This window comes from Ptiloglossa arizonensis, chromosome 10, assembly GCF_051014685.1.
Source record: "Ptiloglossa arizonensis isolate GNS036 chromosome 10, iyPtiAriz1_principal, whole genome shotgun sequence".
NCBI classification, from domain to species: Eukaryota; Metazoa; Arthropoda; class Insecta; order Hymenoptera; family Colletidae; genus Ptiloglossa; species Ptiloglossa arizonensis.
In genome coordinates this window covers 15,469,950-15,486,651 of record NC_135057.1, presented here as the reverse complement: position 1 = coordinate 15,486,651, position 16,702 = coordinate 15,469,950, and the positions used below count along the sequence as shown (strand labels likewise).

The 16,702-nt window shown below is 34.0% G+C and overlaps 7 protein-coding genes across 8 annotated transcripts; 3 read left to right on the top strand and 4 right to left on the bottom strand.

The window, feature by feature from the left end:
• Nucleotides 1-108: 108 nt before the first annotated feature.
• Nucleotides 109-3,737, bottom strand: LOC143151959 (integral membrane protein GPR180). 2 transcript variants are annotated; one of them, XM_076321511.1, is made up of 6 exons: nt 3,549-3,737; nt 2,727-3,440; nt 2,143-2,650; nt 1,918-2,055; nt 1,595-1,850; nt 109-1,526 (listed from the first exon to the last, which is right to left on the bottom strand). In XM_076321511.1, the coding sequence occupies exons 2-6, from the start codon at nt 3,101-3,103 to the stop codon at nt 1,336-1,338; spliced, it is 1,470 nt and encodes a 489-aa protein (XP_076177626.1). In that variant the 5' UTR covers nt 3,104-3,440; nt 3,549-3,737; the 3' UTR covers nt 109-1,335. The 2 variants fall into 2 exon arrangements, with proteins under 2 accessions (XP_076177626.1, XP_076177625.1); XM_076321510.1 differs by having other exon boundaries at nt 2,727-3,737.
• A 2,170-nt stretch (nt 3,738-5,907) lies between these two features.
• Nucleotides 5,908-6,964, top strand: LOC143152010 (uncharacterized). Its single transcript, XM_076321634.1, has one exon. The coding sequence runs from the start codon at nt 6,027-6,029 to the stop codon at nt 6,714-6,716; it is 690 nt and encodes a 229-aa protein (XP_076177749.1). The 5' UTR covers nt 5,908-6,026; the 3' UTR covers nt 6,717-6,964.
• Nucleotides 6,965-9,936: 2,972 nt separating this feature from the next.
• LOC143151858 (histone H2A) lies at nt 9,937-10,538 on the top strand. Its single transcript, XM_076321316.1, has one exon. It carries the CDS (start codon nt 9,981-9,983, stop codon nt 10,353-10,355), a length of 375 nt encoding a protein of 124 aa, XP_076177431.1. The 5' UTR covers nt 9,937-9,980; the 3' UTR covers nt 10,356-10,538.
• A 246-nt stretch (nt 10,539-10,784) lies between these two features.
• On the bottom strand, nt 10,785-11,717 carry LOC143151859 (histone H4). The gene has a single exon (XM_076321317.1). The coding sequence runs from the start codon at nt 11,681-11,683 to the stop codon at nt 11,372-11,374; it is 312 nt and encodes a 103-aa protein (XP_076177432.1). The 5' UTR covers nt 11,684-11,717; the 3' UTR covers nt 10,785-11,371.
• Nucleotides 11,718-12,229: 512 nt separating this feature from the next.
• Nucleotides 12,230-15,034, bottom strand: LOC143151824 (collagenase). The gene is made up of 8 exons (XM_076321266.1): nt 14,993-15,034; nt 14,818-14,875; nt 14,555-14,665; nt 14,319-14,509; nt 13,952-14,096; nt 13,369-13,713; nt 13,036-13,268; nt 12,230-12,491 (listed from the first exon to the last, which is right to left on the bottom strand). The coding sequence occupies exons 1-8, from the start codon at nt 15,032-15,034 to the stop codon at nt 12,327-12,329; spliced, it is 1,290 nt and encodes a 429-aa protein (XP_076177381.1). The 3' UTR covers nt 12,230-12,326.
• LOC143152503 (histone H2B-like) lies at nt 15,033-15,413 on the top strand. The gene has a single exon (XM_076322739.1). The coding sequence runs from the start codon at nt 15,033-15,035 to the stop codon at nt 15,411-15,413; it is 381 nt and encodes a 126-aa protein (XP_076178854.1).
• Nucleotides 15,414-16,080: 667 nt separating this feature from the next.
• On the bottom strand, nt 16,081-16,473 carry LOC143152504 (histone H4). Its single transcript, XM_076322740.1, has one exon. It carries the CDS (start codon nt 16,471-16,473, stop codon nt 16,162-16,164), a length of 312 nt encoding a protein of 103 aa, XP_076178855.1. The 3' UTR covers nt 16,081-16,161.
• Between the last annotated feature and the right edge of the window lie 229 nt (nt 16,474-16,702).

Below are 16,702 nucleotides of genomic sequence, written 5' to 3'. Positions count from 1 at the left end.
CATTTCAATACATATGTATGCGGTTTATAAATGTTCTAAGAAAGTATATATTTCATTATTCTAATACTTAATTTATTACAAGATTGAGCAAAAATGTTATAGGAAACTTCTGTGCGAGCACAAACTGATATTAAAAAATTTAATTTCGATATAAAGTATCCGTATGTTATGATTCAAATACTTTATGTTGGTGCAGTTTTGTACAAAGAAAAGGTAAAAAATGTTATAAGAACAAAGAAATTTAAATACGATACCCTCTGTTATCAAAATACATATAAAAGTTATATTTGTAATAATTTGATCGATTACTTGAATTAGTAATACAATATCTGCTTCTTCAATGTAATACTAAAAAAATTACAAATGCATAAAGAGTATTTTTCTTTATGAAAACTTTGTGTATAATGTACTAACACACAATTTCGTTTATACACATTATAGTTATACATGCTCCTATGCAAACACATTCCATTAGAATAAAACATGAAGAAAGTCACACTGATTTTAATTTCAATTTTCATACTCTTTCAAGCGCGTAGTGTAATAGTTTTCATACACAGCAAATGTTATGTAATTATAAAATGTGCTATCAGTAATACCATGACCACAGTGTGTCATAGTACAGGATTAGAAAGTTTCTTAGATATAATTCTATAATTAGCTTATTAAATTTCCTACATGTAATCAATAGACAGTGATGAAATATAAATTAAAGGTTAAAATAGTGTTATTAAAGTTAAACAGATATGATTCAAGAGTATGACATGAGTAAACTAAAGTTATCAGATTACGTTGTAGCGATAAAAAGATAGTGTTTAATAGCAATGTAAATAAGTAGAAACGAGTAGTATAAGATTATCTATACATGATTATTACTAGTCATAACACATCCATCTAATGTTGAATATTTGACAGCTAAGTATTACTATTATGTACATTGGCATAAAAGTTAAAAATATACATTCATTATACATTATCATTATATATTACATAAACATCGTACATTAACATTATCACTTTGTATCTACAAATTGCTACAACTTAATCATGTGTTTCTTTTTTTGCTAAATGATAAATTAATTATCCAAAGGTACTCATATCATACTCACCCATTTTATTTTTCTTGTGTCAAGTATTGACTTTCTATCACATATATGAATTTGATTATTAGTATATTCCTAATTACAGAGTGCGCAGAATATATCAGTCTCAAGTAGCATGTAGCAGAGTATTATCAACTCTATAAAATTTAACCATTTGGCAAACATAGCATGCATCAAACTATATAAGTTTGACTTCTCATCTGTGTAACCATTTGCCTTTTATGATCTGATATTAAGTAATTATTTTACTAAGTTCTGGAGGTTCTACATAATTATTCAGTACATGTGGTGCTTCATTGAATTCATCAAGCTCATCACCGTTGTCTGCTCCTTGTGCGAGTAAAAAGTATTGTTCACTCCGTGTTGGCCAGAGTAAATGTGCCATTACACAATATGCAAAACAATCAGCAGAATATGTAATGCCTATAAACGTATGACATCATATAAAAATGATAAATTACACTAGGCTTCAAATTTTGTAGCACACTTACCTAATAAAAGTTTAAACCTCCACAATGCGCTTACTTGAAGAGCTATAAGTGCTATAATAGGTAGATAAATGAACCAAACTAAAGAAGATGCACCAAAGTGAAGTAAAAAGTTTAATTTTTGAGTATTGTGTTCATATGTCATCGTATTTCTTAGTTCACATAAAAACCAGATCATTATTGCACTTCGAAATAAAAGAATAAACCAGCCTGGCCATGTCTGATATTCATCAATATCTTCGATAATATCAACCTCTGTCTGAAAATATTAGATATATTTTTATCTTAAATTATTCTGGCATAAGTAAATACAAATAAAGACATACCATGTTCCATACATATAATAAAATATGGACCACTCCATAACAAAGCCAAATAGCAAAAACTAATGGCTTCCATGTTAATTCCATTCTTGTTACTGCCCATCCTTTGGCAAGTAAAAGAAGCAATAACATGAATGATGTCTAAAATGTACAAAAGTAATTAGTAACTCTTAAAATATTGTAAATAATTTTTTATATAAAATTAAATTCATTAATTGTAAAACTTACTCGTGATAGAATATCAAAAATATCTCCTGCAACATCTAACTGTTCGTAGCCAACTCCATCAAGAGCAAATTTTAACACGTGTATCAAAATTAAACACACTGCTATAAATTCTAATAGTAAACTAGCAGTGAATAATCTTGTCACAGGGTGCTTTTGTAACCTCACTGCATATAACTGTAGTGGCACAAGTATAATATAGCACATGAAAAACAGCAAGTACAGTTCTATGGTATTTTGTCTATCATATGAAAACTGGTATGTCAAACTATTTAGGCCACTAGTATTTGGATTTCCATTTACTAGCCAAATGTCATACTCTAATTCATCGTGTTTATCATAGTACTCCCATTGACAAGTAGTTGTATTTCTGTAACATGCCACTAAACTCATGTACCAAAAACGTGGTTGCCAAAAATCTTGTATAACATATGTGAATTGGTATCCTTTTACGATGTTCCATATGGAATCTTCATCTGAACATAATTTATCCTTTGGACAAGGTACTCTCCTTGTAAGAAGGAAAAAATCTTAAATTAACTTTTTTGCATTGTGCTAAAGAATGTTGACTCAAAGAAATAACGTACCTCAAAAAATCCTGACCTTCTTCATTACAGTGTACATCGTAAGAACTTTGATTCAAGGTATTAAACATAAGTGTACAAGCAGTACTCTTATCTTCTAGTGTACGATTACCATAATATTCTACAAAATGACCTCGATCTAAGACTGCCAAGGTAATTGGCGCAAAAAAATTGGTTTTCGATGTTACATTGCCAAAAATGTATCCGTACGAATCTTTTTGTCGATGACGATCGGTCTTTTGAAAACCAAATTTTATAAGAAACCGAAAAAATTCTTTCGTATTGAAGGTACCCGAAATATGAGTGGTTTCAGCGTGGTTGATCCATGAAAAGACACACGACGCAATACAGACCAACAGAATCTTTTGAAGTATCATCATTATTACATACAACTCGATGTATGGTATCGTCTTTAAAACTGGATGTCAAGAAGCATCAATAATTATACAATGTCTTAACATTTTCCTCTTATCGAACACAGCTGTTAAAAATCACCGCTTTACCACTCTACGTTCCGTGAAATTCTCGCGCGCGTCAAAAGGTACCGCTTTTCGGAAGTGTCATCGTGAATGTTCCATGAGCAAGGACACATTGCACATGCACAGCAAAGTATTCAAAAATAACACCACGCGTTTCATCCGCTAAACGTTAATGACCCATACTTCTGATTTGAACTCGGTTTTCCTATTGATTTTCCCCACCCAAAGAGACCGGCCGCTGCAAAACGTTTTGTCACTACTGTTACCGCACGGTTCTTATAAACTTTCGCGCGCTTAGATAGGACGAGACAACATACTCCGCCTTCGATTAATGTACACTGTTAACCTTTCTTTCTTTAATTCCACTTTCAATTTACTATATACGCAAGTAAAACCAAACAATTGAGTTTAATTTTTCAGCAAAAGAACTACCAAATTGTACACAAGTGAAACATATCACTTTACATTCACGTTTCGTTACTAATCGATTATTACATACATGAATTATTGCAAATATTCAATAAATTATTCGAAACTAGACTTAACATAAGAACGTGATGCAATTTCGATGGACATAACCTCAAAGTGAACAACAGATTTATATCAAATTGTCAAGAGTTAAAAACAAATGCAATAAAGTAACAGTTCTTCGAATAATTTTATTTATATTTCAATTATTTTGTTACATGAATCAATATTTATATTGTCGATAAATATCAGCACAATATTATAGAATTTTAAATTATTCACTCTTTAAGTGAATAATTAATCAACAATTATTTAAAAAATGTTTATTTTAATGGTCAAGTAAAATTTGATTCGCATTATGTCTTATCAAGTTCAAACGCTTAGATGTAAAATATCTCAAGTATTTTGAACTTGAAAATTGCAATTAATATTTTAGGAATAAAACCCCCAAAAATAACGTAATATATTTAACGATAAGTTTCTCCAAACTTTCACTGTTTGAACGAAAAATTTTAACGTTCTTTCAAATATTCAAACTGCTAGCGCGCCCTATCTTTGTGTAGAGATATATGTATTTCTATGGCTTCGTTTCCAAATCATTTTCTTCGTTCTTGACATCTTTTATGTATGCCTGAATAAAAATCACAAATGACGTAGAATATTGTAACTACTACTAAGCTATGAAAATTTTCCTTCTTTTGATTAATACGTTTGATGTTATGTTATTCTGTGAAAAGATATAATTTTTGATAGATACAATAGAATAATATTCGATTAATTGCATAACAGAAAACGTACATTCTCAGCAAGAAAAAGGATTTAGAAAATTAAGAAATAAAAAAATTGTATACAATAAAAAAAAGATTTTTATATAATATATTTACTTATTTTAACATAAAAGTCTATAAATAAATTTCTAAATGATATTAGTGTATCACAAAGAAAAGGATATTATTTTCCAATTATATCTAAACATATCTGAAACAATGTCTACTCTAGAGGACGAATATCAATTTCACGTGATTCGTTCATTTGTTTCAATCAGTTTTTTTACATATCACAATAAAATAATCGTATAAATACGTATTCATTATTTCGTTTTAGTTACAATAACTCTAAAACTGATGTAAACTCTGTATTATATTAATATAATAAAAAGTCAATATTTCTATGAAATAGTACGGGTCTTCATTTTTATGATCGTGGAAGAACAAATTTCGTTGTCGTTTTGTAATGCAAACTTGACTGCGTCAAATATTTAACAATATGACGTATTGGAAACCATTTTTCTTAAACAATGTATGCATTGTACTTAAGTGTGTTAAAATTATGAACGGTTAATACAAAATTATAAAAATAGAAATCATTCCATAGCGTACTCATGCTACAATTGTACCACTAATATATACTTTTTCGTTTCATAAAATTCTTTTCTTCCTTAACCTCTTTACTCTTACCGATTTTGGTCTTATTGCCAGGACATATTTCTATCGTAAAAGATCTATGAATTATACATAACATTATATAAATAATATTAACTGTCTGCATTTTGTTGTTGTACGATGAGGTTATGACTTTTGTGACTTATGTATGTACATACGTTCCATGTGAACGTATCAAATTGATTTTATTTTAATTTATCCTTCATACATTAGTTTAATCCTTTTATTTATTTATCATGACCTCAGTCTGCACTTATATTAAAATTATATCAATTTTACATTATAGATCGTTGGGTTATAAAATATCAAGGCAGCCTTTACCATGTACTCTTTAGAGATATGGATTTTGGCATCGCTTATTTTAAACTCGTAATTTCCAAGGATTAAGGGAAACTTTGTCAGAAAAGAATATATAATGTTTAGCAACGTTCCTATTAGAATCGTTTAGGATCAAAATATAGTGACGATTTTGCGATAAATCGGTAATTTTTATTGTTTTTCCGTGATGTACCCCTGTCCGGCGAAAAGACACTCGCCAGAAAATCGTGTTGTGTACGAAAGCCAATAGCTTTTATCGCACAGTAAAAAATATCAAATAAAACTAGATACACGTGGCCGTTTATTCAAGTCCTCATTATTTTATAACAGACCTCTGGTCTTGGAAAATCGCGTTTAGAATCAAGCGATCGTTTACCGCTTCGCCGTTTTTAGAGAAACTCGTCGCTCAACATATTCGTCGGTCTCTCTCCATGGTCCGCGCTCGCAGCCTATATACGCTGATTCACGGGGTGCTGACTATACGTCAGAGTACTGTTGGTTCACGAGTGAGTATCATCTGCTCATCGAATAACAACTTTGTTGTGCAATTTATAAGAGAAAAGTAGCAAAAGAGAGAAGTTTTTGGTAGTGATAAAATGGAAGACAAAGGAAATACTGGGAATACTACGGTGGAGAGTATCGAAAGCAACACTAGCCCAATAAAGAAGACAATGTCGAAGGGAAAATCTTCAAAATCTCAAAAATCTTCGCATCCGCCGACTTCTGAAATGGTAAACTCTGCCATCAGGGAACTAAAGGATCGTAAAGGATCGTCTTTACAAGCCATCAAGAAGTACATGTCGACAACGTACCAGGTTGACGGCGAAAAATTTGCACCTTTCATCAAGAGATACTTGAAGTCAGCCGTTACCTCCGGCGCTGTCGTTCAAACAAAGGGTAAGGGTGCTTCTGGATCGTTCAAATTGTCCGTGACTAAAGGTACTGAATCGAAGACAAAGCTTCAACGGACGGTAAAAGTGGCTGAATCGAAGAAAGTCAAAAAATCAGTCGAGAAGAAGACGACGTCGGTGCGTAAACCCGCAGCAACGAAGAAATCACCTAGCTCGGTGAAGAAGACGGAAGTTGCGAAGAAATCTACCACTACAAAGAGGACTTCTCCTACCAAGGCAGCCGAGAAAGTTGAGAAGACTGAGAAAGCAAAATCTGCAAATGAATCCAAAACCATGTCCAAAAGCAAGAAGACTGCCAAAGCACCAGCAGCCAAGACGAGAACTCCAAAACCAAAGAAGGTCGCTTCAAAAACGGTCAAGACCGTAAAGAAATAATTATTTTGACACCTTTGCAATTTTTATTATCAAACAAATGGCCCTTTTCAGGGCCACAAATTGTCTTTCGACAAGGAACAATTTTCAGACAATCTAGAACAGTATTACTTTAGGAACCGTACTGTGATACGTAATGATAAGAAAACCTAACCTAGATTGTTTTGTATACGACGTAGAATTAAGATATGTACATACGTATGATAAAATTGACCTTCATTTGAAATTGAAATAAATAATTTTAGATATTATTTTTACCTGTTCTTTATAATACAAAATTGAAATGAAATGTGGATAATATATTTAAAATCATTTAACGTTACTTCTTTTTATTTTTAATATTCGCAAGAAAAAGGCTTATTCAAGTTCAAAAAACGAGAGTTAAATGATTTGAAATACAAATTGAAAGCAATATTCAGGATACTGAATTTTAAAGAGTACTTATTAATAATTACAGGGCAAAGAATAGGAAATTTTAATTGATTACTAATAATCGGTAATTTTAATTACTGATTATAATTTAAATATTTTTGTATAACTATCGACTTATTACTTTAGTACTAAGAAAAAGATTAATTTCAAAATTACACAATTTTAATTAAAGATACTTCATTTTAATTCTTACAAATTAATATAACCTATAAAGAAACAATTATATAAAAATGTATGTATATAAATGACATGCAATAACCGTTCATCGTATTCTATTTATTATAGGAACTTCGAATTGAAAAATATATAGCAAATTTGGGTTAGGTGTCTCAATATCGTATTATATTCAAGCAGTTTAAATAGTTCGATAATTAATTTTTACTATTTTCTTTATATATTTCTACATACATATATTCCGCTCATCATTTTTTAGTATGCATTTAAATACCCGTCATTCTTTTGTGAAACGTAAAATGCCGTTCCCATACTAGAAGGATTTGCAAACAGTAAAAGTTATACAATTTAATAAATTACAAAATGAGTGTATTCATTACTATTTAAAAAGATAAATATTGGAGGTTAATAACTAGATGTTCCTGACTTAAGAAACTTAACTGACAAGTTATTTCTACCACTACTTCTGTTTATTTAGACAAACGACCTATCAATTTCTGCGGCTACAGAATCGAATTTCTGTCTTGATTAGAGTATTATAAATAAAGTTACGAGATTTTTCTGATAAACATAAGTCCAAACATAAATCCATTTAATTTATTTTTAATTACACGTAATGAGAATTATTTTTTAATTCTGCAAACATCTATGCTTTTGAATGAATTTATATCTAAACTAGATTTCATTCGGAAAGTTTTGCTAATCCACTGATACTATCATAAATATCGTTTTGAAGTTTAAGTCACCAAGCATACATATACTCCTTGTACTTTCCTTGTTCATTTAGTCGGACGGTACACACGAAACTGTTACAGGAAAGATACATTTCTGAAATTAAATTACTACTTCTCCCTCCTCACATAACGGAAAACGAACAGTTCAATTAAATTTTAATTAATTGACATAGCTAATGTCAATTCATGTGATAAGCTGTATTTAATCTTTAAAAACGTACGAATTAAAATTGTGAAATACTACCTTGATCAAAAAGTTTTAGGACTTTATTCATAAAATCAAAAATACAAATTTATTCGTCCAAATCGATATGGTCCCCTTCAAAGTAGTCCCCATTGACTGCAATGCACTTGCGCCAGCGCTTGATCCAATCCTCGAAACACCGCTGGTACTCAATTTTCGGTATGTCCATCAGAGCCGTCTTCGATTTTGTCATGACCTCCTCTCGGGTACTGTAACGCGTTCCGCGAAGCGGTTTTTTAATTCGGTTGAACAGAAAAAAGTCGCAGGGAGCTAGATCTGGTGAATTTGAAGGCTGCTGGATAGTGTTCGTGTTGTTTTTCGTCAAAAACTCGCGGATAAGGATCGCATTGTGCGCCGGTGCGTTATCGTGGTGCAAAATCCACGAGTTGTTTGCCCACAAATCTGGCCTTTTTTGACGAATTGCTTCGCGCAAACGTCTCAAAACGCCCAAATAATATTCTTTGTTGACTGTCTGTTTTTCTGGTAAGAATTCTTGATGCACAACACCATTGTAATCCATGAAAACCGTGAGCATCGCCTTCTTTCTTGACTGAAAACGACGTGGTTTTTTCGGTCTCTCACTCGCTTGATGTCTGGATTGTGTGTCATACTCATAAATCCACGTCTCATCTCCAGTGATGATACGTTTAATAAATGTTAGGTCGGATTCGGCCTTGGAAATCATGTCTTTCGCGATTTCAACGCGGTCCTTTTTTTGCATGAAATTGAGGTCTTTCGGCACCAGTTTTGCAGCGACACGTCTGAGGCCCAAATCACTAACCAAAACGTCTTGAACGGATCCATAAGCAATGTTCAAGTCCTCTGCCAGCTCTCTGATGGTCAATTTGCGGTTTTCGGACAACATTTCTTGAATTTTATCGATGTTTTCATCGGTTTTCGACGTTGTCGGCCTGCCACTGCGTTTGTCATCCTCGACCGACTCACGACCACTTCTGAAGCGTTCGTGCCATCGAAAAACATTTGATCTCGAAAGAGTATCGTTGCCGAAACACTTCTCCAACATATCCAAGGTCTGCGGACCGTTAAATCCGTTTTTTACACAAAATTTAACGCAAACTCGTTGATGCTCATATGATGCCATTTTCAAAATCGAAGACACGAACAAAGGAGATGTGCTCAGTACAACGTAACTTTTACAAATATCAAGCTATGATGCTGAAATTGGAAGGAAGTGTTAATGACAGATATGGTAACCTAACAAAAAAAAAAAAAAGAAACAATCGGGTGATTGACAGCGACACACGGGGGACAGTCCTAGAACTTTTTGATCAAGGTACGATTTTCGACACTTACAACTTAATAGAATTATTTATAAAGATTCCCTCCTAAATAACGAAAGCCTGTTTTTCATAATAGTAGCCAGGTAGAAAAATATATCCTCAGCAAACTTCCTGGAGAAACCTACGAACGTACGGATACGAAGCACAGCTGAAAATGAGGCGATACCGTTTTAACACCATATATATATGCCGCATAGTATAGGTCGTCTACCAATCAGAGTGCAGTATTTCCCACCAGCGCACAACCTTGTTCTGCGATTGGGCGCCTCCACCCATCAACTGGCACTATATAAAGCGAGTCAGAGAGCTGTGAAAAATAATATTCAACGATACTTCGTCATCGAACGTCTTCGTTTTAAAAGCATATACTTGGATTTTTAATATGTCTGGACGTGGAAAAGGCGGGAAAGTTAAGGGAAAGGCAAAGTCTCGTTCGAACAGGGCAGGACTACAATTTCCTGTTGGTCGTATTCATCGTCTTCTTCGTAAAGGAAATTATGCTGAACGTGTCGGTGCTGGTGCCCCGGTTTATTTGGCTGCTGTAATGGAGTACTTGGCCGCTGAAGTTTTAGAATTGGCTGGTAATGCTGCTCGTGACAACAAGAAGACAAGAATTATACCACGTCATTTGCAACTGGCCATTCGTAATGATGAAGAATTAAACAAATTGCTTTCTGGAGTAACGATAGCACAAGGTGGCGTTTTGCCAAATATACAAGCAGTTCTTTTACCAAAAAAGACTGAGAAAAAAGCTTAATCCTGATTTTTAAAACAAAACGGCCCTTTTCAGGGCCACCAATTGAGATCCAATATGGGAATAACGATTACGTTTTCATGAACATACAATATTTTATATTATACATAATCTAAAGAAACTATGAATTAATAAACTGATGAAATTTCATGAAGTTTTCCGAATGAAAATTTTTAAGTACTCCGAGATGTGGTTTTACATGGTTTTTCGAATCACTCGTAACGTTTTGCATATATTCTTGGGTTAGATTGTAATTAGTACCGAATCTGTTTTATTGTCCTAGTTACTTTTTCTAGAAGAGTCTAGCACGTGCGAGAATTACTAGCATGATTTTGTTTGCAAGCAAAGATCGACATTTTTTTAGATTGAGAGATTTTACGAGTAAAATCATCAAAATTTCATTTATTGCTTAAAAAAAATTGGATTTGGAGATGGAAAATTTTTATTTTAAAATATTTATTATCGACAAAATTACATTTGGCAACATTGCGCTCTATAAGAATTTACAATGAGGTAAGCAGACGCTTATGGCGTCAGACGAAGATATGGCAACATCGATCGTACTGCCATCGTGTGTCACTTTTCGTAAGAGTCGATATTAATGACTTTTGATTAAACAAAACCTAACCCAGATCTTTTTCCGAGGGTATGTAATTCAAACGATATTGAACTGTGTATAAAACTGTATAAAATATGTATAGAATTTTTATGTTTGTCGAATTTTAAACAATTTGGTATTTTATGTAATAAATAAGTTTACACACGAAGTCTTTGATCATTATCGTGATTCAGCATACATTTGTTATTCAATTAGCATTTCTTCGAATTGAGGTTTAAAATGTTTGATCGTTTAGGTATTTCGGAATAAGATTTATACATTCTATGTTCTACGGGATATGGAGGATTTTACCAAGTTGAACATTAAACAAAAGTGTTCATAGTTTTCAAAAAATTGTGGCCCTGAAAAGGGCCGTTTGATTATCACACTAGTAATTGTATGTCGAGGATGATTTTCCAATTTAACCACCGAAACCGTAAAGGGTGCGTCCTTGTCTCTTAAGGGCATAAACTACGTCCATAGCCGTGACAGTTTTTCGTTTGGCGTGTTCAGTATAGGTAACTGCATCACGAATGACGTTTTCCAGGAAGACTTTCAGAACACCACGAGTCTCTTCATAAATCAGACCGGATATACGTTTCACACCTCCTCGACGAGCCAAACGGCGAATTGCAGGTTTTGTGATACCTTGGATATTATCACGAAGTACCTTCCTATGACGCTTTGCTCCTCCCTTTCCCAATCCCTTTCCTCCCTTTCCACGACCAGTCATCTTAGAACAAGTTTAGTAAGTTGAAGTCTCTTCGAACTACAGCAGACGATTGATTTTTAGAGTCGGTCTGCAGTGCTTTTATAGTCTCAGGACGCTGTATCCCCACCACTTCTCCGTTAGCCAATGAAAAACCGTGACGTGGCTAACCGAGGGCATATATACAAGTAAGTTAAACATCTGCTTTAGGGTGGAGGAGCAGTCTGTTGTTCAGTAAAATGACGCGTATAAATCAGTTCGATAAAATAAAGAAGAAATCTCAACGGGGAATATACCGTTATCAAAAGAGTACAAAACTGTTAATACCAAAAAAAACTTTCGAGCGACTTGTTCGAGAAATTGTACAGAACTTACAAAGAAGTACAAAATAAATAAAATATACAAGATTTCGGTATTTCAACCGAGTAGTTTACATACCCGCAGTGTTATCGTTAAACTACACATACATATGTATATAAAACGGCTCTTTTAAGAGCCAACATATTTACAAAGAACATCCCTGATTTCAAGAAAAAAACTCGTATTCTGTTAAAGCACATTCAGTTCGTAAGTTTAAAATAGCAATTTTTATTTACACACAAATATTCAAATTTTTAAGAGATTACATTCGTGTCGTATTCGTATAAAGATAAGTCATAAATTTCTCTTAAAACTGAAGTCCTGTAACCATTTGAATCCAATCGATGTATCCCGTAACCCTCGAAAACACACCAGGTTCGGTACTTGGACAATCTGCGTCTCCATAGCTTACGATACCAATTTGAAGAGGAGTACCATTTTCTATCACAATAAGGGGTCCACCGCTATCACCCTGTAATCATCGGATCGAAATTTCAAATCGTAATATGAAAATGTATCGTTTAATTCGAAGTGAAAACATGAGGTGCGTGTCCATAAGAAAAGCGACCCAAGTTGCAAGATGCACGTAAGCACGATTTATACATCTGCTCGTTGGGGGAACCTGAATCGAGTCTGTGTGCGTGTGTGAGGGCCAAGTGGAACGTAACGTACGTTGGGAAAAAGGGCTGTTGAGCGAGAAGAGTGAGAGAGAATGCTTGAAAAACTGACTACGCACAGGACCGTATTAAGAGTCGCGTAGGCCCTCGACACTGTAACAATTGTATCTTTTTCATAAATACTTGTTACTTCATTTCTCGTTTGTTACTAGATAAATACATACATATATTTATTATCGCTCGCTACCTCTTGAAGAGTCTCTCCATTATACCAATTACTATTTGAGTAAACAGTACACGTAATAAGAGATTTGAAATATTTTTCAGAAAAGGTATTAAATATAGCGGAGATTCGTTAAAGTTAAATCCGTCTCGCATAATCTGAGACAATTCGTTTACCTGGCAAGCATCTTCTCCAGAATCGGCCGCTGTGCATACGTGTTTCTTCGGTGTTATTGCCCACGTCATAGCGCATTCGGAATTCGAAATTACCATTATATCAGCGTACTTTAATCTTTTCGTTCCGTAGCCGGAGGATTGATCTTTTCCCCATCCAATAACAGTGGCCATTCTACCCTCGAAAGTGTTTCCGATTTCATTTAATCCCGCCAATTGAATAGGTTGGATAGTGTCTAAAATGGAAGGAAAATAATTTGTCGAATATTCGTTTCTTGCGAACGTTACCACGTAAGTTTGTAATTGTATAACGACCACGAATAATAATTTACTCACTGCCAAACGGAATATCTTGCGGCATGTATAACAGTCCAACATCGTTTATGGTCGGTTGATAATCAGGATGAAGCGCTCCCTCGTTTGTCATCATTGCAATCCCAGGTCCTTGATAAAAATCATAACCGATACCAGATTGATCGATATCACCGAAGATTACAAAGAATGTATGAGGCTGATCCGCTACACAGTGACCGGCCGTTAACACCCATCTTTGAGAAAGAATAGTCCCACCGCATTGGGCGACTATTCCTTCGCCTCGTAGTTGATGCACCACAGCCATAAAGGGAAATTGACCTGGTTGGGCATAACTTCCACCAACTATTCTCTCTGCATCCGAATCCTCTGTTTTCGTTAACATAACAAATCGATGTAATTAAAATACATTATTGTGCACATATTAACCCTTTCGTGCCCAATGTACGGGCGATAATTACATGCAAAATATAACTTTGGTAAACGTAATAATTAAAAATAAATCAATATTTTTCTTTACAGATTAAACATATTTATACAAGAAGAAAAAATAATTTCTTCGGCATTATATGGTAACTTTTGTTTACGAATCGATTCAAACATTTACTTTTCGTTATAAGAGAGTGATCCAAATCGGTAACATTACGATTGACTGACGTATTAAACAACGGACTGCAAAGAACATTGTTACTCAATGAGAGAGCAACAACTACGAAGAAAAATGACCTGCCGCTTGTCGAAATCATGTTAAACTGTTGGAGATGTAAATATCGCGTCCTTATATATCCATATCTATTCTGTTTACTTACTCAATCGAAATCGGTAATTGAATATTTTTGATAATTTGGAAAACTAATGATCTACCCAAAGGCCTACCCCCGAGCGATCGAAAATTTGAAGCGCAGTTGAGAAAGTGAAAAATGAACGATTATTCTTCAAAGTGGACCTATTCGAGTAAGAGTGGTGGTATGTACCTTTTGTATCTTCGGCGCATCAGATAACCCTCTTTTCACAATGCAGAAACAAATTTCTCTTAACCATTTGTTAGATAAATTTTTCCACGACTCATTACCCATATAATTCATTATGTCCACAAATGTGATTGTAATAATCACATTATACCGTTTAATTACGAGTTCTTTATTTATCATAACGAAGAATAACCCTTCAATTAAATGTTATAATATCAATAATGTAATATTATAACTACATATGTACATATGTAACGTCGTTACATTAATTATCTTTGAATACATTGTACAATATTCGACGGCCCAATAATTGCGTGAAAATATACCGAAAACCATAGAATAGAATAAAACTATAATCAAATATACGTAACAATATCGATGTTGATTTATTTAGTGTTCAAGTTAATAAATTACAGTGTTTGAAGAAAGCAAACATTCATTGAACGTTGACCGTTGCCTCGCGATTGTGTCGCCTTTGTTTCGCCCGATCGATCGATGTTACCGTTGAAACGTTTAAACTTCTGAAGAACTTTTAAGGACGTAGTCGTGAATAATAGATTCTTGTCCAATAGGAACCCAAAATAAACGTGTTCCGTAATATATGTACACCCGATTGAAGCTCCGCTGTTACCAGTTTCGCTATAAAAGCAAGAATCTCGTGCAAGAAATTGTCATACTTGGTTCATACGGTGATAAGTTGAAGATACATTTTCCACCATGTCTCCCAAGCACACGGGAAAAGTCATGCAAAAGACTGGCAGATCAAAGGAAAACATCAGCATAAACAAATCTGATGGTTCCAAGAAAAAGAAGAAGAGGAAGGAGAGCTATGGGATTTACATATACAAAGTTCTCAAGCAAGTTCACCCAGACACAGGAGTCTCGAGTCGGGCCATGAATATTATGAACAGTTTCGTAAATGATATATTCGAACGTATTGCTGCCGAAGCATCCAGATTATCGCATTATAACAAAAGGAGCACTATCACATCGAGAGAAGTACAGACAGCGGTTCGACTTTTATTACCCGGAGAGCTTGCTAAACACGCGGTTAGCGAGGGCACGAAAGCTGTTACAAAATTCACGAGTACGAAATAAATTAATTTTTCTTACAGAAAGGACACCATTTATTATCAAATGTTAGAAAAAACGGTCCTTTTTAGGACCACCAATTTTACATTTCATTGGAACTCTGCTAATGTTCGACTTTCCATCTAGTTTGTTAACAACGAAATGTTGCGAAGTAAACTAGCGAATAATTTGAAGTGCAAATTTTATTTAATATTCCTTCAGCCACATCATTGAATACATTTTTTTTTTTCCGTTTCTTGTGCTTTCTTACTAAATTATGTATCTATGAATAATTCAAAAGCAATATTTCTTTCTTTCGTTAAACGGTTTATCGAATTTTGAAATTGGAATGCTCGCATGGTATTAACTAGAATTTAAATATCATATTCAAGTAAACTGAAAACATTTTTAATATTAAAGCGAAAGAAATTGGAAGAGTACATTTTACAATTTGAGTAATATAATCTTGAAACAGCTCTGATCAATGGTTTAATTCTAGGTTTTACATTGAATTAAATGTAATTTTACATCTGTTTAAAATATGTACGCATAGCTAAACTTCTGAATTACCCAACGGAGAAAGAACCAAAAGAAATAATCACTTAAATTTTGAAATTTCGTCCACATCCTATTTCATAATTCTAGTTAAGTTTACCGATAGTTTACTGCGTGTTACCCTGTGAAATATTTTTCATGTCACGGATCAAGGAGTTATTTTAAGTTGAAACATTTGGTGGCCCTGAAAAGGGCCGATTTAATTTTGTTATTTCTCCATTTAACCGCCGAAACCATACAAGGTTCTGCCTTGGCGTTTCAATGCATATACTACATCCATAGCTGTCACTGTTTTCCTCTTCGCATGTTCAGTATAAGTGACAGCATCTCGAATCACATTTTCAAGAAAAACTTTTAAAACTCCACGTGTTTCTTCATAAATCAGACCGCTAATTCTTTTAACACCGCCTCTTCTTGCCAATCTTCGAATAGCTGGTTTGGTAATTCCTTGAATATTATCACGTAATACTTTCCTGTGCCTCTTTGCACCTCCTTTTCCCAAACCTTTCCCGCCTTTTCCACGACCAGTCATTGCAAATAAATTCGTCTACTTAGCTCGAAGTTAAAATAAACTCTGGTCCAAATAATTTTAGACTCCCCTTTATATCTTATGGGGGTTATCCCCTCTATAGCTATTCTATGGTGTACAGCTGCAAGTATTTTACTCCCCTCCACTATCAACGAACCAATTAGACGCTCACAGCTGGCGCTTTGCAGGCCATATAAGCAGCATATTTCGTTCGCCGCTCACATTTTTCAGT